The 24,673-nt window shown below is 45.8% G+C and overlaps 1 protein-coding gene across 1 annotated transcript in view; it reads left to right on the top strand.

The window, feature by feature from the left end:
- The window catches only part of LOC143297337 (uncharacterized), a 92,499-nt gene that overhangs the window by 56,137 nt on the left and 11,689 nt on the right, over window positions 1–24,673 (top strand). The window contains exons 2-3 of the mRNA XM_076609630.1: window positions 21,510–21,608; window positions 23,764–23,969. Coding sequence (XP_076465745.1) covers window positions 21,510–21,608; window positions 23,764–23,969 — 305 coding nt within the window. The remainder of the gene's footprint in view (window positions 1–21,509; window positions 21,609–23,763; window positions 23,970–24,673) is intronic.

The following is a 24,673-nucleotide window of genomic DNA, read 5'->3' as shown; positions in this document are numbered from 1 at the left end:
GCAGTTGACGATACATTCTTTCAACTGCTAAAAAGCCCATTATGATAGTGGTTGTTTGTGTGTGTGTGTGTGTGTGTGTGTGTGTGTGTGTGTGTGTGTGTGTGTGTGTGTGAGTTTACACTCTTCTTATCCTCCTTCCTGTCCTTCTCTCTATCTCTCTGTCTCTCTCTCTTCAGTTCTCTCTCACCTCACACACACACACACACACACACACACACGCGCGCACACACACACACACACACACACACACACACACACACACACACACACACACATCATTTAACGGGCCATTCATGTGCTGATTTCGTTTCTTCTAATTAGACTTGTCGACATGACGGGAATCGACCATAGCAGGTTCTCTTTGACCTGGTCCCTCCCCATTGGCCGCGTTATAAGCGGTGGTGATGGGTGCATTAACATTCCACGGGCCCTGGGCCCTGATTGGCTCCGGAGTGGCCCACAACTGATAATTGTTTTTATTGCTGTCGTTGGCTGCGCTCTGTCAGATCCCGCTGCGGTCCTAATGCCGTTGTAAGGTGTTGTGGTGGTGGTGGTGGTTATTGGTGTGAAAACTGTATAAACATGTTTGTTTTTCCTAGTTCTAGATAAATTGAAATAAATGTACACATCAATTGATACAGACAGCGTTCATAGACTGAATGATGCATGAACATCCCAGAAACGCTTTTCAGCTCCATGTGCAAAGTATGTTAATGATGTTCTGACAGTGCGAATAAATGCTGTAAACAGTGGTTGTAGCAGTAGAAGGAGAAGTAGTAGGGTCTATGCAAATGGGCAGTTTGATATTTTAAAAGAGGTAATGATGCTTGATTTGGAACTTTCGTCTTACTTAAGTTTATTTGCTTTATTTCCTGAGAATTTCTCAGTGCCTGTGCTCGACTGACTTATGTGACCCAACCTTTCTATGGAAATACAGACAGAACTAGTTAAGGGGGGGATGGGGGGTGGGGGGGGGGGGGGGGAGGGGTGGTAGGACAAGGAGAAAAAATATGGTAGCAAAAATAATAGGAGAAAAAAAATCGATTTAGTTTTAATCGCAGCTTTCCACTAACAGGTCAGGTTCGGTTTTAGTTTTTAAAGTATTATATGTTCCTGAAAACATGCTTCATGCATGCACAAACGATCAAGTTTGTTCTTGTATCTATCACATATCTACCCCATCTTACTCCATCTGAAACATCACTTTTCACCCCACCCCCATCCCCATCCCTAAACCACCGCACTTACTTCGTTATAATGACATCATTAAACAGTGTTGAAACATGCTTTACACAATGAAAAAACCCCGCGAGAGTGAGCCCTTTGATAGCATGCAAGGCCTGACAAATTATGGGGGGTGTGGTAAGTAAAAGCATACTTATGTCAATTGTTAAAAAGAAGTAAGCATCATTGAGCATCAGAGAGAGAGAGAGAGTGAGAGAGAGATAGTACCCAATTATCCAGTCAGTTCCAACTTCTCTCCTCCGCCCTAAATCTGCGGACTATTGACCAATCACAAATCACATCGCCTTTCACGTGCCGGTGGTGGCCAATCACTGATTAGATCCCCTGCCAAGCTAGCCAATCGATAATGACGGCTGGTGCACTGACCACATAACAGACTGTCACTCAACTCACCACACCTCCGTCTGACAGGTTCCCTCCTTCCCCCTCCTCCTCCTCTCCTGCTATCGGCGCAGTGTTTTTTGGTTGGTTTTCTTTTTTGGAATTACTTTGTGTTATTTGTGGTTCAACTGATAGTCGAGGGGATAGTTAGTGGACTGAACTGGAAGCAGTACAAGGTAAAAGTTGTGTAATTGCACAGGTAGCAGATACGTGAGGGATTGGTTGACCGAACTGGAAGCAGGGAGGTTGTATAAAGGCATAGGTAGCAGACAGTTGAGGAGTTGGTGAACTGAACAGGATGCAGGGTGGTTGTGTTAACCCCATGGGCAGGAAGTCAGCCACTTACGTGCTGTGCGTCCTTTCCTTTGGCCGGTAATTGGTTGCCGTATGTATATGGGGACTGTCCGATTTGTACCTGGTCGATCTAAATAACCGAGATTTCCACACCCAACCCTATGTCTGTACATATACTTGCATGCTTCACTGAAGTAAGCCGAGGTCATGTTCTGTCAGATCATTGCCATTTAGGTTTTTTTTTTTCCTTTGTAGTATAACGGTCAACACTATTTTGCCACACGCTACATCACTACAAAGGAATAAAACATGAAGACTATTGTTATGAGTGTTACAGAATGCTACAGGTGCACGTAACCAGTGTTACAAATGGCTATACGCACATGCGTAGCGTCTACACTGGAAGTTACTAGTGACCGGTTAACTGCATGGTGGTGGCAGGACGTATCATTATCCCATCTTTCATCTCAAAGTGGTATGTGTGGCACTCGGCCTGTGCGACATTCTCAGGGGAAGAGCTCATCGCTGCAGTGCAGTACCACCCCAACCCGCTCCACACCACACCACACCACACCACCATTTTTATGCTTATTATTTATTTGTTTATTTATTTACCCTGAAACCAGATATGTGCGAAGCATATCAGTGATGAAATAACATTTCTTTCTCTCTCTCTCTCTCCCTCTCTCTCTCTGTCTCTCACACAGACACACATACACGCACACACACACACACACACACACACACACACACACACACACACACACACACACACACACACTCGCGATCTGTATGTGTGTGCTTGTATTGACTGGTCAGCTTTAGCCATCTCACTTTTTTTTCATTTCATTATATTTAGGTATTATTGATTTGCTGTATGTTGGCTCACATTCCAGCTTGTACAGTTGGCTGTGGACACTCGGTCTGTCGTCTTGTGAGGTTCTAGACTGCAAGCTGTTGGAGAAAAAGCATGACCGTCTATCTCAGTGTCTGTATGTGTGTGTGTGTGTGTGTGTTTGTCTGTCTCTGTCTCTCTGTCTTTCTCTGTCTACATCCATCTTATCTATCAATCTGTTATCTATCTATCTATCTGTCCTTCTTTCTGTTTGTCTGTCTCTGCCTCTCTGTCTTTCGTTGTCTCTGTCTGTCTGACCTTTGCTGGTTAATTCTCTTTATTTTCTCCTGATCTGTTCTAACCCGTAGTCAGTTGCCGCTCACGCTGAAAGAGCCACTCTCTCTGTCCCTCACCTCTGCACAGTAAACTTAAAATATTATTGGCAGTATTCCTTCTCTCTGTCCTCTTGTGTTGTCCATAAACTGATGGATGGAGACCCCGAGACACCCTCTCTCTCTCTCTCTCTCTCTCTCTGATTTATCTCCCTCACCCTCCCTCTTTGTGTGTCTATGCCTCCGTATGAATGTGTCTGTCTGTCTGTCTGTCTCTCTCTCTGTCCCTCACCACCACCCCTCTCTCCCTGCCTTCCTACCTCCTCACCCCTCTGTCTCTTTCTCCCTCCCTTCCTCTGCATCTCAGTCTCTCTCACTCTCTGTCTGTCTCTCTCCCTCCATCCTTCTCGGTCTCCATCCTTTCCTCTGTGTGTGTGCCTCTCTCTGTTTCTGTCCCAGTCTCTCTCTCCTTGTCTTCTGTCTGTATGTCTGTCTGTCTCTCTCTCTCTCTCCTTGTCTCCTGTCTGTCTGTCTCTCTCTCTCTTCCTCTCTCTCCCTCTCTCTGGTTCTCAGGTGTCTAAATAAGGACACGAAGAGTGTAGGACCGAAGAGAAACCTCATTACTGTGTGACAGCGTGGGCAGTGAAGGGGATGGGCAGGGAGAGGGGAGGGGCGAAGAAAGGAGAGGAGGACGTCCTAAAAAAAGCTATATCTGTACAGATCTGGGTGATTGGGAACCGAAGGGGGGGTTGGTGGGGGGTAGGGCGACTAAGTTCCATCCCCCCGCCCCACCCCACCCCCGCCCCCCTCCCTTCTCATCTGTCAGGATCACGCGAAAAAAGAAAGTTGCTTCGGCCTTCTATTAACTTTTTTTCCCTCCCCTGTCTGACGAACGAGTACTTCTTCTTCCTACCGGGTCCACCCCACACGTATACATATACCTACCCATCTCCTCCACAAGCCTCCCATCCGTCCTCCTTCATCTCCATTTTTCTCCTTGAAGAGCCATCTCCTGAAGTAGTAGAACGTAGCTTCAGTGTCATCTCTGGTTTTATATCTGTCAGGAACACGCGAAGGACACACTGGCTCGAGCCATTATTAGCCCTCGTTACCATGAAAATAACGTCTTTCTTTTTTTTTTTTGGCGGGTCCCCAATCCCACCCTGTCCATATTCTTATACGGAGTCTTGATGACTGAAGTCATACATCATACAATTATTGTTATTATCATCATTATTTATTTAAGCAGAACTGATGTAGCGTGTATGGATCTGTCCACAAGGTCTGACGTCCCCTTGATACTGACAGTTAATCTGATGGAAGAGGAGAAGAAGAAGAGAAGGAGGAGGAGAGAGAGACTTTTGACACTTGGATACCCTAATGTCATTGGCCATGAGGTCCTTGTGACAAGGATGAATGCGCATATATGCGTCAGGATATTTTCATTGCATAATGAAAACGCTAGAATAAACGAACGAATATGGTGAAAACAAATACTGCAGCAAAACAAAATGTTTTCCGTGAAGAAAAAATGGTAGCGTCTAACAGGCCACCCAGCACATTTATAACTCCATTAAGTTATCCCCAACAATGAAACAGATTCCATCATTGGTTACAGAAGAAAACGTCAGATCTATCTAACCATGCAGTTTGTAGCTGGGTTTTTTTTCCCCTATCTTTAAAGCTTCTCAAATCATTTTATATCTATAAATATATATATATATATATATATCTTGATGTTCAGATGTTTAAATGCTAAAGAAATCTTTGTTGTTGTAGTTGCAACATCTTTATTATTATTTTTTTTATTCACATTTATTTATCAAAATAATAGAGATACACACACACACAGAGAGAGAGAGAGAGAGAGAGAGAGAGAGGGGATATGGTAAATAGATGTCTTTGTGTCCACGCACGTACATTGCACAACAGTTCCGTGGTATCCGCTTTCACGCAGCTTCGCAGATCGATAACGGTACAAGGGGAGAACAAAAAGGCCTGGAGTTGTGAGGAGCAGAATGGGAGAGAACTCTTTACAGTGAGTGGCCTACGTGCCGCCAGTCTGGCGGACAGAGAGACTGGTACAGATCGGTGCTCTCAAGAATCTGCCCCTGTGTGTGTGTGTGTGTGAGTGCTTCTTGCTACTTCTTTCTAGGTGGTCTGTGTGTGTGTTGGGTACTTCTGTCCAGGTTTCCCACTGGGTTTCTGTTAGTCTTCTCACCCCTTTCAGATTTGCGAATCCGAGCGACGGGTACACCCCCACCCCTCCACACACACACCCACGCACCCCAGACAGTGAGTGTGCATTACTTAATCTACTGTGCTTCAAGCTTCTGTTGGTTCGCTCATATATACCTCACCCCATCCCCAGTCTCCACAATTCTGGTTAGCTGTCTCTTTCCTTTTCTTCATGTTTCTCCTGACTACCGTTGGTTCTCCGAAGCCTTCGTTGAAAGTGTGGGTGCCTGCATGTGTAGACCCTATAAAAATTACTGTATGCAGAGGAGGCGTGGGTGTGGGATGGACCAGTGACCGCTCTCAGGTTTCACGTGCGTGGACTGTTGTTGGTACGTGTATTGATGTTGGCGCCCCCTTCTTAGCTCCCGCCTGAGACAGCAAGGAAACATGTGGACATACCCCATGCATGATGAAAGTTTTCAGTTCAAATTTTAGTTTAGTTAAACGAGGCGTCAAAGCGTGCGGACTTATCCATATACGCTACACCACATCTGCTTAAAAAAACAAACAAAAAACAACAAAGGAGGAGATGCCTGACACACGCCTTAACTCAACGCGCTAGTCACGATGGTGACTAGGAGCGGGAGACTAGGAATAATAAGACAACAGGGTTGTGACATGACTATGGACAAAGTGCTGAGAACTTCTCTCATCCAGAAAAAACGTGGGCAGCCTTGTACTCCCCCCCACCCTGAACCGTGTTGTCCCTCCTCCTCCTCTTCCTCCTCATCCGTCTGTTCTGGTTGCGGAACTGAAGTTTGATGGGGGAAGACGAGAAGATCAGAGTGGGGTGGTTCAAGTCAGATCATTCCTCCAACTGTATTCTCTCTCCGCGTGTGTCTGCCTCTCTGTTTATCTGTATTGGTGTCTGTCTGTCTGTCGGAGTGTCCAATATGCATCAGGTTATCGATCTTGTTCATATTGAATAGTTTCCTGTCTGAGTCTGAACTTCAGCACAGCAGCATGCCATGTCGACAACACCGAGGGCAACACTGTCCATCTCCCTCCCCACCTTCTCTCTCTGTCTCTCTCTCTCTTTCTGTGTGTGTTTTGTGTCTCCCCACCCTCTCTCTCTCTCTCTCTCTCTCTCTCTCTCTCTCTCTCTCTCTGTATGTCTCTGTCTCTGTCTCTCTCAGTCTCTGTCAATCTCTCTCTGTCTATGTGTCTCTGTCTCTTTGTGTCCGTCTCTCTGTGTGCATCTCTCTGTCTCTCTCTGTCTCTGTCTTCCCCCTATCTTTCTCTCTCTCTGTCTCTCTCAGTCTCTCTGTCCATCTCTCTCTCTCTCTGTCTCTGTCTTTGTGTCCGCCTCTCTGTGCAGCTCTCTGTCTCTGTCTGTCTTCCCCCCATCTCTCTCTCTCTCTCTCTTCACCCCTCCTTGTCGCCGGTCTCCCCCATTGCTGCCAGTGATGTACGGGGCTGGAGCCTCCCTGTTAAAAGTTTGCCACTCCTCTGACTCCTCTTCCCCCACACCTCCCTCGTCCCTCAAGACACAGCGAAACGACGTCGGGTCAGCTTGACCTTCTTACAGACTCGTTAGCCCCCCCCACCCCCCCAACTCCCCTTCCTCCCGAAATCCTTTACAGCTATCACCCACCATCACCCCCCAGTGGAAGAAAAACTTTAAAAACTTTTCTTTTTTTTTTAGTTGTTATCTGAAACTGTCATATGGCGATCAAGAGGGTATGGGAGGAAAATGGAGAGGATGGGGGTGGGTTCGGGGTTGGTGAGAGAGAGAGAGAGAGGGGGGGGGGGGTTGCGGGGGGGCAGCGGGTGATGTTAAGTTGTTGTGGCGGCCTCACACTAAAGGAGCGGGAAGAGCGCCATGGCTTTTTGATGGCTTCGGGCCGTCTTGGGCTTCTGAAACCAAATGACGTCCTTTTTTTCTTTAATTTTTTTTTAACTTCTGTTCCCCCCACCCCCCACCCCCGCCCCGCCCCCATCCCTCAGTCCGTCTCTGTCTCTCTCTGTTTCTCTTTGTTTCTGTCTTGGTATCTCGCTTTCTTTGTCCCTGCCTGTGTCTGTCTTTGTCTCTCTCTGTTTCTGTCTCTATCTCCCTATTTCTGTCTGTCCATCTGTCTGTCTGTCCCTCTCTCTGTCTCTCTGTCTGTATGCCTGTATGTGTCTCTGTCTTTCATTACCACATTTTAATTGTCTCTTGTCCGTTTTCTTTCTTTCTTTCTTTCAGTCCTTTCTTTTAGTTTCCTTCTTCCTTCCTTTATATTTTCTTTAATTGCACCATTCTATCTTCCTTCCACTTTTCTGTCTACCTATCTTTCTGTCAACTGTCCAACTGTCCGTCCAATCTGTCTATATCAGTCTGTCTTTCTATAATTTATGTTCTTTCTTTCTTTCTTTCCTTTCTTTCTTCTTTATATTTTCTTTAATTGTACCATTATATTTTCCTTCTACTTTTCTGTCGACCCATTTTTCTGTCAACTATCCAACTGTCCATCTGATCTATCTATATCAGTCTGTCTGTGTGTCTTTCTATAATTTTATATTCATTCATCTGATCTGTGTGTACCCATCTGTCTGTCTCTTTCTTTCGATCCTATTTTTGTACCATATTTTTATCTGCATTACATGCTTAACTGCTTTGCAAGTAGCTCTCTCTCTGTCTCTGTCTGTCTGTCTCTGTCTCCCTCTCCAGTCACCCCTCTCTCCCTCTCTCTCCAATATCTCTCCTCCTCTCTCCCCTCGATCTCCCCCCCCCACCCCCTCTCCGTCCCGTCCCTCCCATTTCCTTATCTGTGTGTGTCAGACCAGATGACTATCAGAGCAGACAAAAGAGAAGGGTTGGGGGAAGGGCGACAGCCCGCCAGTCATCACCACGACAAAGGAAAAGCCGACATATAGATAAACAAAGGGAGGAAAGAAAAACAGCACTGCCGACAAGGTGGAGAAGTGACTAACAGAAATAGTTGGCAGTGATTCCGTGGCTACACCCTGCATGTGTCCTACTGCGCTGTACTGATTTCACGGGAGCAGTGGTGTACAGTTGAGATCATCAGCCCCTGCGTTGTGCAGGCGTACGTTGTATTACTCACAAATTGCAGCGAACATCTGTACAGCTGACATCAGATCCGTTCCACAGGTGATCCTTTCGAGGCCATGACGCATCACTGTGATCTATGGAGAAACTAACCCATCCCAGAGAATATCTCAGATCTTTTTGGAAAGTAGTCTCGTATTGTTAAAAATAAAATAAATATATATAATTGGTTAAAAAAAAAAATATATATATATATATATACGTGTGTGTGTGTGTGTGTGTGTGTGGCCACGCCATGCCACGTCTTCTTAGCGATCGTGGTGAGTTAACCAAAGTGCAATTCACTCACAGTCAGTCCAGTGTGTAGACTCACTGGCAAAAATCCCTTCAGATCAAGGGCTTGAGGGCTGGGGTTTTGATTCGGTGAAAGTTGCTGCTGTCGGAGGAGATGGATCCTGGATGTCTGTCAGCCTGTCAGGGTGGGAGGTCAGTCTGGCGTTCCGACGGGGAGCCCAGATCGTCAGATGTCGCGCACCCCGAGCATTCAGATAATTATCTCCGACATTAGGTCAGGACCCAGGGATGTGCACACACACGAAAGGTGAAGTTTAACAACCTGGCTGATGACGCCAAGGTGTTGAGGGCTGAGGAGTTGTGTCCACACAGACGCGGAGAGGCCGTCAGACAGAAACAGTGAAGCCATGGGCTGTGCAGTGGCATTGCTGTCTCGATGTTTGCCCCCACACTCCCCTGTACACCGCCACAGCCAGGCATGTTCTGTCAGGCCGCCGTGAGCGCACCCGCCACAGGATGTCCTCCACTGCCGCCAAGTTATGCTTTGGTGCTGTTCTGTGGTGCTTGTTGGGATCCTGCATGTACAAACACTGGTACCATCTCTCTATCTCTCTCTCTCTGCTATCCTCCCTCCCTCCCCAACTGCCCCCCCCCCCCCTCTCCTCCTTGAGACACCATGCGGACATCTTTTGGTTTATATTTCTTATTAAATTCTTATTTTTCTTTATTTCGTTTATTGAATTGGCAGTGGCAATATTCATAGTCCGTGGAATAAAAACCAAAAGAAGCAAAGAAGAATATAATCATTATCAATTCTGTGAGAGAAAAAAATGTGTGTGTGTGTGTGTGTGCGTGCGTGCGTGTGTGTGTGTGTGTGTGTGTGTGTGTGTTTCTAGTCCCGTGGAATAAAAACTAAAAGAAGCATAGAAGAATATAATCATTGTCAATTCTGTGGGAAAAAAAATGTGTATGTGTGTGTGTGTGTGTGTTTCTGTCTCTCAAATGTCCCCGTTATCATGGAGCAGTGATCCAGTCGTTTGCTTTTCCTTCTGGTGTTCAATAATTGTTCAGCGGGCATGTGGAAGAGTGTGCATGGGTGCGTGCATGTGTTTGCGCTTGTTTATATGCGTGCAAGCATTCGTTAAAAGAATATAAACACCGAGAGAGGAAGATGAGAATTGTCTCACAAAATGATCGAAACGTCTGCATTCGTGCGCGTGCGCGCGCGTGTGTGTACTTGCGCGCGCGCGCATTCGCACTCTCATTGAATAAAAAAAAAAAAAAAAAAGCATAGAGAGAGGGAAGGTGTGGGATGGGGCATTGTCTCGCTAACCAAAGCGCGTGAGGGTGTTAAAAAGGACGTGGTTACCTTGTGTGCTGGCAACGGAGAGATACACACAGAGTTGCAGGCACGAATGGAATGCCAAGGATCCAGGAGACTTCACAGGCCACCATGTCTGGAATGGTTGAGGTGCTGGTATCCACTTAACGTGTACTGTTGGTTGTATTGTTTGGGGTGGGGCAGTAAGGGGTGCGGATGGTGGTGGTGGTGGTGCTAATAGCTTCTGACGGTGACTATGACGACGTGAAAACAAATAGGAAAATGGCGACAGTGATAATGATGGATGAAGTGGGGGAAATAGCTATGATGAATCGTCCGGTTTGCCGGTTGTGATGGAGCTAATGGCTGCGGTGTTGATGGTAGATGGGATGATGACGTTTAGTGCTCCGTGAAGAGCGTAACTATGCTGATGACGATGATTGTGATGGTGACAGGGAGAAAGATGGTATCATTAATGATGATGGTGTATAATGATGGTAACAACTGATTTAATTGCCGTACTGTGGCGGCTACTTTGTTAATTACAGCATCATGAAATAAAAAAGAAACTGAAACAATAACCGTTTCCTTCTCAGGCTCTCTCTCTCTCTTTCACAGCTCTGCCTCTTTTGCACACCTCACTCTTTTCCTATCCTCCTCGTCCTCTTTTCTTCTTTTTCTTCTTCTTCTTCTTCTTCTTCTCCCTCTCTTCTTCATCTAGTTCTGCTCTCCATGCAGTTCTTGGAATTTTTTTTATTTTATTTTTTTTATTTTATTTTTTTTTACTTGAGAGCATGATGAAAAGAAGCTGATAGCTTATCCTTTTACGCTCAGTAAAACATTCCAGTTCGATTTCTCTCTCTCTCTTCTCTCCCGCACCCTTCCCCCCATCCCCCCACTGCCGCTCTGTCTCTGTTTCTGTCTTCTTCTCTTATCTCCGTATCTGTGTGTGTGTGCGCGCGTATGTCTGTCTCTGTCTGTCTGTCTCTCTCTCTCTCTCTCTCTCTGTCACACTCACTGTCTCACCCAGTGACTCAAGGAGATAACTGTCCCGAACCACAACAGGACGACGCGAACAGAATGACAGGGCAATATCTATACAGAAGACGAGAACGATGACGACGATGATGACAAACATAGTGACGACAAGCACAAGCACGGCACGTGACACTGAGAGGCTGGGGGTGGGTGATGGGGAGGGGTGGGATGGAGGAGTTCAGTGCATAGACGTGGAGGAGCAGAGATCTATACTGGGTCTTTGAGAAGAGGAAAGTGAGTTTGAAAAAGAAAAAGAAAAAAAGGTGGGGGGCGAGGGGGTATTAGTAGCAGAGGAATGAAGACGAAGCAGTACGTTGCAGGGATCTCGAGGGGGAGTTGGGGGGAGGGCAGGGGGGAAGGGGCGGGAGGATTAGAGGAGTGGAAGTGTTTGTTATTCAGCAGTTGCACCCCCACCTCCCTCTATACCTCAGGCGAGAGGGAGAGGGAAGGGAAGAGGGGAACACCGTGACGCCATGTTTGCCAACGTGGCAATGGCATCAGGCCACAGGCACTCCCCGGCCCCCCTCGCCCCTCTATCTCACGCTCCTCCTCCTTTCCCCTTTCTGCATGCTGTCACCCTGCTTTTCCTGTGTCTGACTTCACACTGCACTACGTGTGTTCGTGTGTGTGTGTGTGCGTGCGTGTGTGTGTGTGTGTGCGTGAGTACGCGCTGGTGATGGGGTTTTGTCGGCTGGCCCGGCCTGTCTATTTTTGTTTTGTTTTTTCTTTCTTTCTTTGTTGTTGTTGTTGTTGTCTTCTCTCTCGCTCTGTTTGTTTGTTTGTTTGACTCTGTGTAAATCTCTCATTCTCTCATAACTATGCCTGTTTGTCGGTCTCTCCACCGCCTTCTGTCTCTTCTTTAAGTCTGTTGCTTTCCCTCTTTCACTCCCTGTCGCCCCCTCTCTTTGCCTGTCTGTCTCTCTGTGTGTGTCTGAGTCTGTATCCCACTTTTCACTCCCCTCTCTCTGCCTATCTTGTTGTTTTATCTCTTTCTCCCTGTCTTTCTTTCAGTCTCCCTGTCTCTTAGTCCCCCTCTCAGTCTCCATGCCTGTCTGTATGTATCTCTCTCTCTCTCTCTCTCTCTCTCTCTCACACACACACACATCACACACACACACACACACACTCTCTCTCTCTCTCTCTCTCTCTCTCTCTCATTCTCTAGTTCTCTTCCTTCCCCATATCTGTCATTCTCCTCTTCCAGACTCAGCTCCTTTTCCTCTTTCTGTTTTTTTCCTGCACATATTCTTTTTCTTCATACTATACACCGTTTCCACCATTGTGTCAGTGAGTCATGGATGAGTGTGTGTGTGTGTGTGTGTGTGTGTGTGTGCGAAGTTTCATGCAGTCGGCCCAGTATATCACCCCTGTTAGTGTTATTCCCGTACTCATTTATCACAAACCCTTAGCACCCTCACTCTCCAGTTTCAAACCCTCATCCCCATGCACAACCCCTTGCCTCAACAACATGTGCACGCGCCTAATATGTACGCAAGCATGTCTACGCCCGTATGGGGAGTGCGCTCCCCACACGTACACGCACAGGTGCGCGCATTCACGGACATTATGATAACGCATACGCGCACACACATTGCACTGAACTTCCCCCTTCAAAGACTTTCTCACGTACGCGTGTATACGTACGTAGACATACACGCACACACACACACACACACACACACACACACACACACACACACTCAGTCACACACACACACACACACACACACACACACACACACACACACTCACACACACACACACACACACACACACACACACACACACACACACACACACACCTCGTAAGTAACCAGCCACACCCTCCAAATCCGTTTTATTCCCATGCGCGCAGACTTCTCAGTAGCAAACGGCTATACCTCTGACAAGCAGTCTGTAGCTCACGCGTGTGTGTGTGAATAAGTGGGGGGACAGGGAGAGGGGGGGTATATGTGCGCGCGCGAGACAGAGACAGAGAGAGCAACAAAAACATGTAAAACATTCCGTTTATTTTTCGTTCTCAGGTTAGACAGTGCATTGAGTTGGCACCATACACGTGTGTGTGTGTGTGTGTGTGCAACTGAACGTCAGCCTGTGTCAGTATACATTTCCGCATTAGTGACACAAAGTGCAGTTTCTGACGCCGGTGAAAGAGAGAGAGGGGGACAGAGAGACAGAGAGAGAGAGATAGTTCTATAAAGTTGTAGTTGCATATCGGCATCAGCTACATTTGGCAAACTTGACAAGGGGCGGACAAAAAGAGACTTAAAAGACAAGAGGACGAGACGGATAATGATACGTGCTTGCGCTCACACACACACACACACACACACACACACATACAGAGAGAGAGAGGGGAAAGAGAGATAAACGATCACTGCAGTATCGGACAGGCAATCTTGTAATTTCTGTTTTCAGCCAAACATCGACAGACAAATAGAGAGGAATCGAGAATGAACAATCTACTGTCTACATAAAGGATAAAATGGCGCAAAAGAGGGATTTGGAGAAACAGTTTGATGAGACAAGACATGACTGTCTGTCTGCCTGCGTGCCTGCCTGTCTGTCTGTCTGTCTCTCGCTCTATTACCTCCATTCACACACACACACACACACACACACACACACACACACACACACACACACATGTACTTTTGGCGCAACGTGCACGAGAGAGATGGTGTGAATATGTGGGTGAGAGGATGAGAGAGTGGTGACAGACGTACAAACAATGAGAGACAGACAGACAGACATAAACAGAAAGGGTCGGCGATATACGCACTAACAGATACCCGGAACAAGCGACACAGACAGACCGACTGACACACACAAACATACAAACAGCCAATCAAACGCACAGACATTTGTTGACAAAATTATCAATGGCGGTTCAAGACAACCCCCGAGAGCAAGAGGCACAGACAGACATACAGACAGACAGCACGTGGACAGACATACAGGAAACAGAGTGACAAAATTACCAACGGCGGTTCACGAGGCCCTCCCAGTATCCCCGGAATCAATGGACAAGAGTTAACCCTTTCAGTTCCAGCCATCGATCTACACAAAAAAAGAACTCGGGCCAACTCTGTCAGCCTGAGGGCTTCCTATTTCTCCCCGCCACTCTTTTTCTTCTTTTACTCTCTCTCTCTCTCTCTCTCTCTCTCTCTCTCTCTCTCTCTGTCTGTCTCTTTCCTCCTCCCCTCCTTCTCCTCCTCCTCCCCCGCCCCTCCCCCTTTCCTCTCTATCCCCTGGAGGTGTGACGCTGTTGCCAAATTCAATATTAGAGGTGAAAGGAGTGAAGAAGCCAATCCGACGTTTTCCTGGTGAAAGTCCGGACTGCCGCAAAAGTGATGGCTACATTTTGACACGGAGAGAGAGACAGAGATAGGTAGAGAAAGAGAATGGGAGACATGCACAGAGAGAGAGAGTGGGGAGATGAGGGGGTTGTGAGGGGGGTGAAGAGGCTGGGGCGGAGACAGAGATAGGTAGAGAAAAAGACATGGGAGATGTACAGACGGAAGTCGGATTGGAAGGGAGGAAGGGGGAGGTGAGATAGACAGAAAGCAGAAGGGGATGAATAAATGGAGGTTGGGATGGGGACAGAGACAATGGCGCAGAGAGAGAGAGAGAAAGAAAGAGAGAGATTCCACCGGATTTTTTTTCTTGTCTTTAGAAATCGATCAGAGCAAATGGAGTTGGAAAGCACACACGCAAAAAAAAGAAAAAAAAGATTAGATTGGGGGATGCGCGCGCGCACACACACACACACACACACACACACACACACACACACACACACACACACGGAGGGGTGGGGTGGGGAGAGAGTTGGGAGAGTGACGATGTTTAATTGCCTTTGACAACACTCTTTAGCAAAGGGGACAATATATGAACACACACACACACACACGCACGCACGCACGCACGCACTCACACACACACACACACACACACACACACACACACACACACACACACACACACACAGAGTATAGGCTGTTGTTTTTTTTACATCTGCACAGACCAGCCAGATTACAATGATGTGAAGTTGTGTGGCACAGCTGAAGTGTTTAGAATCCCGAATTTAAAACATGTACTGCCGGAGGGGGGAAGGAGGGGGGCTTTGAAATTGACAGATCGGGAAGAACACTTAATGCTTGTCACTTCATTGAAGTCATCAGCTCCATCATTATTCTCTGTCTCTCTCTCTGTCTCTCTCTCTCTGTCTCTCCCTCTCTCTCTCCATCCTTGCCATTCTTTATGACCAACATCAGGACCTGAAATTAATATTATCTGCGCAGTGGTGGTAGGCAGCACGGTTTATAATGCATTATGCACACACACACACACACACACACACACACACGCACGCACGCACGCACACGCAACCTTCTGACAATCAATCAATAAGACACGCCACATTCAGTGCAAAGAGAAAAAAACACAAAGGAAAACGCCACCACACTGACAGCACCACTTTCTGCTGACTGGACAAGCAGCTGGTAGAAGAGGGAAGGAAGAGGGGTGGGTAGATGTGGGCATTGATGTGGCACAGAGGGTGATGGTCAAGCCGGGTGACCAGCGGTCAGTCTATCTTTGGTTAGCGCCTGGACACCGCTCAACAGGCTGGAGGCCAGAATGGAATTACTGGCAGCGAGGCCCTGTCGCTGTCCCTGTGCGGAACTGCTGAGGGCTATTGAGCACAGTTAATGGCGCCATTAATAACAGGGGGTAAAGGGAAGAGAGAGAGAGAGAGAGAGTGGGGTGGGGGTAGGGAAGAGAAGAGATAGGGAGAGAAGCAGAAAGAGAGTGGGTAGGGGTAGGGGAGAGAGATAAAGAGGGAGTGTTGTGGTTAGTGAAGAGAGACAGAGAGAGAAATGGGTAGGGAAGAGGGAGGCAGAGACAGCAACAGAGACAGGGATAGAAAGGGTTAAGGAAGAGAGAGAGAGAAGATTGTAGGGAAGAAAGACAGAGAGAAGGGGGTAAGGAAGAGGGAGACAGAGAACTAGGGGGCAGAGAGATATAGAAGGGCTGAAGGGAGAGATAGACACTCAGACAGACTATCAATCAGTGGCGGAGTGGAGGCAGCAGACAGGAATTGGCTTCAGACCTTTGGGTGACGACTGTGAAGAAAGAATTAACGTGTCGCTGCGCTTCAGTCCTTTAAAAGGTCGCTATGCTTCAGTCCTTTAGGTGACGACCACAGCCGTGAAGAAAGAGTTAACGTGTCGCTGCGCTTCAGTCCTTTGGGTGACGACCACAGCCGTGAAGAAAGAACGTGTTGTTGTGCTTAAGTCCTTTAAAAGGTCGCTATGCTTCAGTCCTTTAGGTGGCAACCACAGCCGTGAAGAAAGAGTTAACGTGTCGCTGTGCTTCAGTCCTTTGGGTGACGACCACAGCCGTGAAGAAAGAGTTAACATGTCGTTATGCTTCAGTCCTTTAGGTGACAACCACAGTCGTGAAGAAAGAGTTAACGTGTCGCTGTGCTTCAGTCCTTTAGATAACGACCACAGCCGTGAAGAAAGAGTTAAAAGGTCATTGTGCTTCAGTTTTGGGTGGCGACCACAGCTGTGAAGAATGAGTTAACGTGTCGTTGTAGTCGGCCATAGACTCTAACGCCACCAGTGTCTGTGGGTCAGGTTAGGCCCGACAGGCCGGCAGCTAACACGCGGCTATTTGTGTGATAATGAATGACCAAGAAACAAATTAAAATGTTGATGTGAACGTGCACTGGCAAACACATCGGAAATTTTATATCCAATCAGTATTGTAAAATGATTAAACAGACAATATAAAAACGAACGAACAAGCAAATATGATGTGTGTGTTTGTGTTTGTGCGTAATTCTTTTTTCTTTTTAGTCTTGGATATAAAAAAGAGAAAAGAAAAATAAATTACGACACTGCGAGAGAACCAACAGAATTTTGATTATATGCAAGACAAATGGCACAATTCTTTGTGCAAAACAAAAATCACAGTCTCTCTCTCTCTCTCTCTCTCTCTCTCTCTCTCACACACACACACACACAGATTTATTTTTTGATGATGCTTTTCTTAAAACTGAAAATTAATCACTGAAACAAACATAAAAAGTAAATGAAATTAAACGCTGCAAGGAAACGTTAGCGACAAGCCGTCATTCATTTTGTTTTCATTACTAGTTTCATTTTATATTATTATATTTTTTCTTTTTTTACATCATTATCATTTTGTTTTGTTCTATTTTCTGCTCATTGTTTTGATATCTCCAAGCTGGTGGAAATGAAGGCAGTTTGCCACTGTCAGCAGCGTGAACGCAGACCAGCGGCCATACAAAAATGCAGCCCATGGGGCAGCCATGATGGAAGTATTGGAGATCTCTTCCGCCCTGCTGTCTACTGTAGAATCGGGAAAAGGGAGGGGGAGAGGGTGCGAGGGACGGGCAGGAAAATAATGCACGCATGCTTGTTTTTAGGCGTATGTGCATGCACCATTTCACGCGGAGTTTCATGTACTTCAAATGTATTATGATGGAGAGAACTGGTCTGGAAATCATCTGCGGTGCCCCGACGACCCTCCAGGGGGTCATGAGATAGGTGAAAATTATATATATATATATATATATAGAGAGAGAGAGAGAGATGTTTGAAGAAGAAATACAATCAAAGCAAACATTCATTTATAGACCATGTTTCATTGAAATAACAAATACCCCCCTTTTTGTGTTATTCTTCTTTGTAGACATTTCCCCCCAGTCTGTGGGCGTATTGATCACTGTAGACTACACGCATCATGGTTTTCCCGTGAGTGTTTTTATGGTAGCCCAGAACAAAAGCCCCAAACCCCTGGGTGTCATTTTCTACATATTCATGAAGGCCAGTGATCAGATCTGTTGGAACCATGCAGCCCGTTTTCCGCTTGTTCTTGTAAGCTGGGAGAATTGTCTTTCATTTCTGTGAGGTATACGTTGCCTGTATAATAATTATTATGTGTATTAAGGATCTATATCTCTCTATCTATGTGATATATATATATATATATATATATATATAATTATGATTATTTGTATGAGTGTTATCTGATACACAGAGAGAGAGAGAGAGAGAGAGAGAGAGTTATATACATATATATATATATATATATATATATATATATGTGTATATAGTATTTATGTATGATATAGTTTTTAATCTATTTATTTATCATTGATATATGAGGTCTAGCCCCTTGTCAGAGTGAAGTAAACAACACCGACAGAGCGTTAGAGAGTTTGTAATAGTGAATGGAAAGCAAAAAAAAAAATGAGTGGAGACAGAGACAGAGAGAGAGAGAGGTTTTGATGTTTTTTAAGGGAGCGGGAGTCTCGGTGAGAAGGGCGGGTGTAAGTGGAATGTGTTTCTTCAGTTTAACGTCTGTCCACTTTGTGTAGATTTTAAACGAGGTAGAAGGCATGTGGGAAAGGCGGATTGATGATTCCTATCAGTTCGGGACATGACGATTGATTCTTGAGACCGGTGGCGAGCCTGATGGTAAGCGGCAAGGTTTCTGCTTCCTGCTCCATGATGAAAGAGGCCACATACGTGTATCAGTCCGTCTGGACATTGTCCATCCGTATCAGTTACGTTGTCAGTCCGGTGGTAGCACAGTCAGTGCCGATGTTCGACCCATGTTATAAGATTGTTTAGATTGGTCTTCCCCTACACTGTTTTCTGTTTTATCCTGTGTCGGCTTGATCGTTTGACATGGAGCACAGAGTTACTTAGATTGGACTACGTGCGTGTCCAAAGACATTTTAGTTAGTGTCATTGTGGCTGTGTTTGTAACTCCTTCGCTACTTTCAAGGGTTTGGGTAGGGTGGGGAGGGCGGGTTGTTGTTTTTTTCCCTGTTATTTTTTTCCCCAGTCAGCTATTCTTGGAAGACGGGTGTCGCCAGACCTGAAATCGATCGTCATTCGCTGTCCAGGTTGGGTGTGGAGACTGACGCCGACATCGATGTCTGGAACCGACCCTGATTAACATTCTGATCCATACACGCTGCAGGAATGATAATGAAAGACAGAAAGAAAGAAATAGAAAAAAGGCAAACAACAACAACCCCGCACTGTTGCTTGTGATCAGGACCATTTCTGTCGATAGTTATGGAACGAGGGGTGAAGAGAACGCTGTTTCCTGACTGGTTTGATTTTTAAGTAAATGATAAGTAAACAAATGAATAAACGAATGAATGAATAAATGAATTCATACACAAATAAATGAATAAATAACATAATGAATAAATAGATAGATTAACGAATGAATAAAGAAAGAAAGAAGGAAAGAAAGAAAGAAAGAAAGAAAACCCGAACTGTAGAGACTTGACTCCATTAGTTGAGGGTGGGGGGGGGGGGAGGGAGACAGGACACTTTTTTCTGACTGGTTTAACTTCCCGCTCTTTGAACAGTATTATGACGTACTCTGCTGAACTGGACGGGTTGCGATATATAGCCGAGTGCCACAGAGCACCAGACTTCCAATCTGAGGGTCCAGGTATCGATCCCGGCACAACCTGGTGGGTGGGTATATAAATTGTGGTGTGGAGGCTTTTCCCAACTCCCAGGCTGGCAGATGTGCAGACCTGCTAGTGTCTGAACCCCCTCTGGGATGCATACATATGCAGAAGACCGTGATTGATCTTTTATACTCCATACACAAACACGCACGTTAACGATCCTGTGATCCATGTCGGAGATGATGGGTGGTTTATGGAGGCACCGAAATACCCGTACCAGGAAAGGAAAGGAAATTCTTCCTCAGCAAGTCGATGCTGGTGGTGGCAGTGTGCAGCAGAAAGGAATGCTGCTGCCCCAGCGAACAGCACCGGTCCCATCCCATGGCATACCGCACGTGCAGACACCGACATTCCACGGGGCAGTGTCCACAGACCTGTGTCATTTATTCATCACCTCTGTGGTCCCGCTTGGCTGAAAGAGGGGGGGGGGTAACAAAACAAAAAAAGACTGGTCGATAGAGGATGCTGATGAGCTCTCGGCTCCACGCACGTACGCACGCACACACACAGACACACACACACACCCACACAGTCACCACACACACACACACACAAGCACACACAGACACACACACACACACACACACACACACACACACAACTGTTGTGAGTCTCGTTCAACAAAATAAATGAAATCCGTTATCTCACCCATCTTCCCCCATCTCTCTCTCTCTCTCTCTCTCTCTCTCTCTCCCTGTGTTTTTGTGTGTATGTCTCTCTGTCTCTCTCTGTCTCTGTTTCTGTGTCTACTCTCTCTCTCTCTCTCTTTCTCTCTCTCTCTTTCTGTGCCAGTCTGCCTGTCTGTCAGTCTCTGTCTCTCACTCTCCCTCCCCCCCACCCCCCACCCCCACCCCCACGCCCCCTCTGTCTCTCTCTCTGTGCCTGTCTTTCTGTCTTTCCGTCCCTGTCTTTCACTCTGCTTCACATCAAAGAGGAAATCAGGCTCGGATAGGAAGCACTACGTATGTTCTCAGTACACTCCAGAAGATCAAAGAAAAATGGTCCAAGTTATTTCAGAGAGAGCGTAAACCTCCATCTCCCCACCCCACCCCCTGTCAAACTTTCACCCAACTCTATCTGCCCGTCTGTCCATAAAAAGCCGCTCTGTGTCCTTTGCCAAAAAAAAAAAAAAAAAAAAGTCTGAGCAAGTGTGAGCGAAAGTAAAACAAGATATACACTACTGTCTGCCCATACCAAATCATTCATTAAGAGAGGGAGAGCGACAAGAGAGAGAGAGAGAGAGAGAGAGGGAGTGGAAGGGGTGAGGACAAAAGCCAGACTGATGGAGCTGAGGTCATGCATATGTATGAGGCAGGAGAGAGAAACATTGATGGAGGTGTTGGCTGTGTGAATATTATTGTACCCGAGCCATATTGGAACTGGCAGACTGTTTCGTGTGTGTGTGTGTGTGTGTGTGTTTAATCCAGCTGCATTGTCTCTGTCTGTGTACAATCAGCAACGCTTGGAGGGAATATAATGAAAAATGTAATCAGTGATGGAGAAAAAAAAAGTTTAGAGAACTTAATTTGAGAACTTCAACTTTTGATTTTTTTTTAAACTTATTTTTCCTCCCACGCATTCCACTCTGATTTGAAACATGACGCTATCTTTGATGATGTTAATCTTTTTTCCTCACTTGATTGTTTGCGATGAATAGAAGCTGTATAGGTGTTTTTACTTTTGTTTTAAAAATTTGCTGAGTTCATCAGTCATTGCATGAGCTACACATATTGTCAGTATCATAGTATCATGTTTTTGATCATTCTATGATGCAGTTTTCACTCTTTGTATATAACTGTGTGCTTGTTTGTTATTTTACACATGCATATGTGTGTGTGTGTGTGTGTGTGTGCGTGTGTGTGTGTGTGTGCGTGCGTGCGTGCATGCGTGCGTGCATGCTTGCATGTGTGTACGTGTGCACAAGAAGCAAAACGCCAAGCAAACACTCCACAAATACACTTCTGTCCTGTATCTCTGAATGAAGAGACCATGTGTGTGTGTTTCTCCAGGACTGAAGAGATGGAACAGCGAGGCATCAGGCGTGGACATAGACCCAGAACTTTCGCAGATGGCACTCCGGGCCGACCTTGGAGAGGAGCGACCCCATGGTCAGTCTGTTTGCTCTTGTCTGCCCTTTGTGTTCCTCTGTGTTGTCTGCCCTTTGTCTTCCTCTGTGTTGTCTGCCCTTTGTCTTCCTGACTGTTGTCTGCCCTTTGTCTTCCTGACTGTTGTCTGCCCTTTGTCTTCCTCTGTGTTGTCTGCCCTTTGTCTTCCTGACTGTTGTCTGCCCTTTGTCTTCCTCTGTGTTGTCTGCCCTTTGTCTTCCTGACTGTTGTCTGCCCTTTGTCTTCCTCTGTGTTGTCTGCCCTTTGTCTTCCTGACTGTTGTCTGCCCTTTGTCTTCCTCTGTGTTGTCTGCCCTTTGTCTTCCTGACTGTTGTCTGCCCTTTGTCTTCCTCTGTGTTGTCTGCCCTTTGTCTTCCTCTGTGTTGTCTGCCCTTTGTCTTCCTGACTGTTGTCTGCCCTTTGTCTTCCTCTGTGTTGTCTGCCCTTTGTCTTCCTGACTGTTGTCTGCCCTTTGTCTTCCTCTGTGTTGTCTGCCCTTTGTCTTCCTGACTGTTGTCTGCCCTTTGTCTTCCTCTGTGTTGTCTGCCTTTTGTTTTACCCCCAACACACACACACACACACACACACACACACACACACACACACATGAAGGCATGCAAACATATGTACAAGCATGTATAAACAAACATGTGCAAATACCGATGTATATGTATGTACATATGATATTTATTCACATACATATGCACACCTGTGTGCCCATACCCTCAGTTCTTTTCTTTTCGTTTTACTTTCTGAATTCTCTCTTTTTCATTGATCTCTGCTTCAAACACACACACACACACACACATGCTCACGCACACATGCTCACGCACGCATACATGCACTTGCGCATGCATACACACACACACACACACACACACACACACACACAACGGATGAAAATGCCGAACTTGTACTGCACAAATATGGTGCATCAACTATTTATAAGACAGGTAAAGGTCAGGCAGTCACGATATCTTCCATACCAGCTCGTGCCTACCAAGACAGCAATTGATGGTCTGGAAAAAGAAAAAAAAGTTCTGGATTTTACCACATCAGCATTTTGATGTTAGCAGACATTTTAAGTTCTTTTTCATCTTTTTTTTTTTTTTTTTTTTTTTTTTAAATTTCTAAAACTATGTAGATTTCAGACACAATATATTGTTTGCTTTGATTGATGTTTATGATACTGGTTCAAGAATCAATAATTGCAGAAGATTAACTGTCTATGAAATGTTCATGTCTTGATCGTTTCTGTGATAAGCACTGGAAGAATGAACAAGTCATAAAGAAGTTCTTTGATTTAACCATGAAAAAAAGAAACATTGATTAAGGCGAATAAGTGGTAAGAATACTTCAGCAGATAAAGTATGAACAGTTAGTTGTAAGTGTTGTACTTTCATGAAGAAGAGTTGCAGATTGCTGCTCAAGATAAAGTTTTATCATGTGTGTGTGTGTGTTTGTGTGTGTATGAATGTATGTATTTGTGTGAGTACTTGCATGTCTATATTTGTTTACTTGTACATATATGTTTTTTTCTGAAACAGGCACTTAAGCCTGCCCCTCGAATTTTGCAAAATACCCCTTGGATTTAAACATGATGTTAACATTTGTGGACCTGAAGTAGTACGTCACCCTAATTTGTCAACAGTAACACCTGTTCTTATTGACTGGCTTACTGTCCATTTCGCCCTCTGGCATGTATGGCATCAACAAAGAACCGCCACCCTTGGGCCAGTATCTGATAAGGTATCCCAGGTGTGCTTCAGTGTGTCAGCAGTACCACCTACCTGTTCAGTGTCCCCCATACCTCCCACCACTGACACATGCTGTGTGTGAGACATGGAGACATGCAGTTCGCCACCAGTCAGGCAGAATGATGCGTCACCACAGTGCAGTGCCACCCTTTTTTTTCTGTCTGCAAGTGTATTTGTTTTCCTATCAGAGGGGATTTTTCTACAGAATTTTTGCCCGGAACAACCCTTTTGTTGCCACGGGTTCTTTTACATGTGCACACTATTGACAGGACCTTGGTTTACTGTCTCAACTGAATGCCTAGCATCCAGGCCACCACTAAAGGTCCTGTGGAGGGTGAGAACCTACTGGCAAATGTGATACAGATCTTCGGACACTGATGCATGCTGTGTGTGTGTGACAGGGGAGCGTGTGGTTCACTACCAGTCAGACAAGATGGTGGTGGAGCTGCTGGTCAACCCACAAGCCCTGACAGTCAAGGAATCCTTGAGGACACTGCTGACCCTGCCCTCTCCTGCCAAAGCTGTCGTTTTCGCCGGCTACTGTTTCCACGGCAACCCTGCCTGGGTGCTACAGGATGACCTGTTCTCCTTCACCACCTTCTGTCAGGTCAGTGGGAAGTGACAGGTAGTTATGTCAAAGGTTGGTGCATGTGTCTTCTCTTTAATGACAGCTCCAGAGTGTTGTCTGAGAAAGTGCTTTGGCATGTTTAGTCATGTCAGTGTGAAGGGTAAAGGGTAGTTTGGTGATAGGTGGGTCGATCTTTCTTCACAATATCCAGTAGAATAGAACACACAATATGTCAGTGCCTCTTCGACACACTTCCATGCCAGTGTCAGAGCCGCTTTTCTGGACATGTGAATCAGTCTAATATCATCATCTCAGATGAACAGACAATAATTATAAATAGATAAACGAACGATGGACATGTGAATGTGTGTGTGTGTTTGAGGTGTTCGGTTGTGTAGTTTGTGGATACATGTTTGCAAATGTGGCAGAGCTGAGTTTAAGGACCTGTTGGCTAGTGCCTCTGTGTTCATTTTGTCCAGGTCTTGGGTCTTGGATAGTGATCATGCTCTGTGAATGTGTATGCCAGTAGGCATTCAAGGTGTGTGACTGTGACCTTGGATGTGCATGTTGTGTAATCAAATGTAACAATACTTATCTTTCAGCTTATGTGGATGAATGTACATAAATATTCAAACTGTGCATATGTGTATTTTGGCATCAGGCTGAAATTCTCTTTCTGTACACAGCTAATGCTGTTGGAAGAGCCAATGTAGGGCTTCCACAATACTGTATTCAGGTTGTGA

Source organism: Babylonia areolata, chromosome 22 (assembly GCF_041734735.1).
Source record: "Babylonia areolata isolate BAREFJ2019XMU chromosome 22, ASM4173473v1, whole genome shotgun sequence".
In the NCBI taxonomy this organism is placed as follows: domain Eukaryota; kingdom Metazoa; phylum Mollusca; class Gastropoda; order Neogastropoda; family Buccinidae; genus Babylonia; species Babylonia areolata.
Note: the sequence above shows the minus strand (reverse complement) of the source record. Positions and strands in the feature narration are given on the sequence as shown.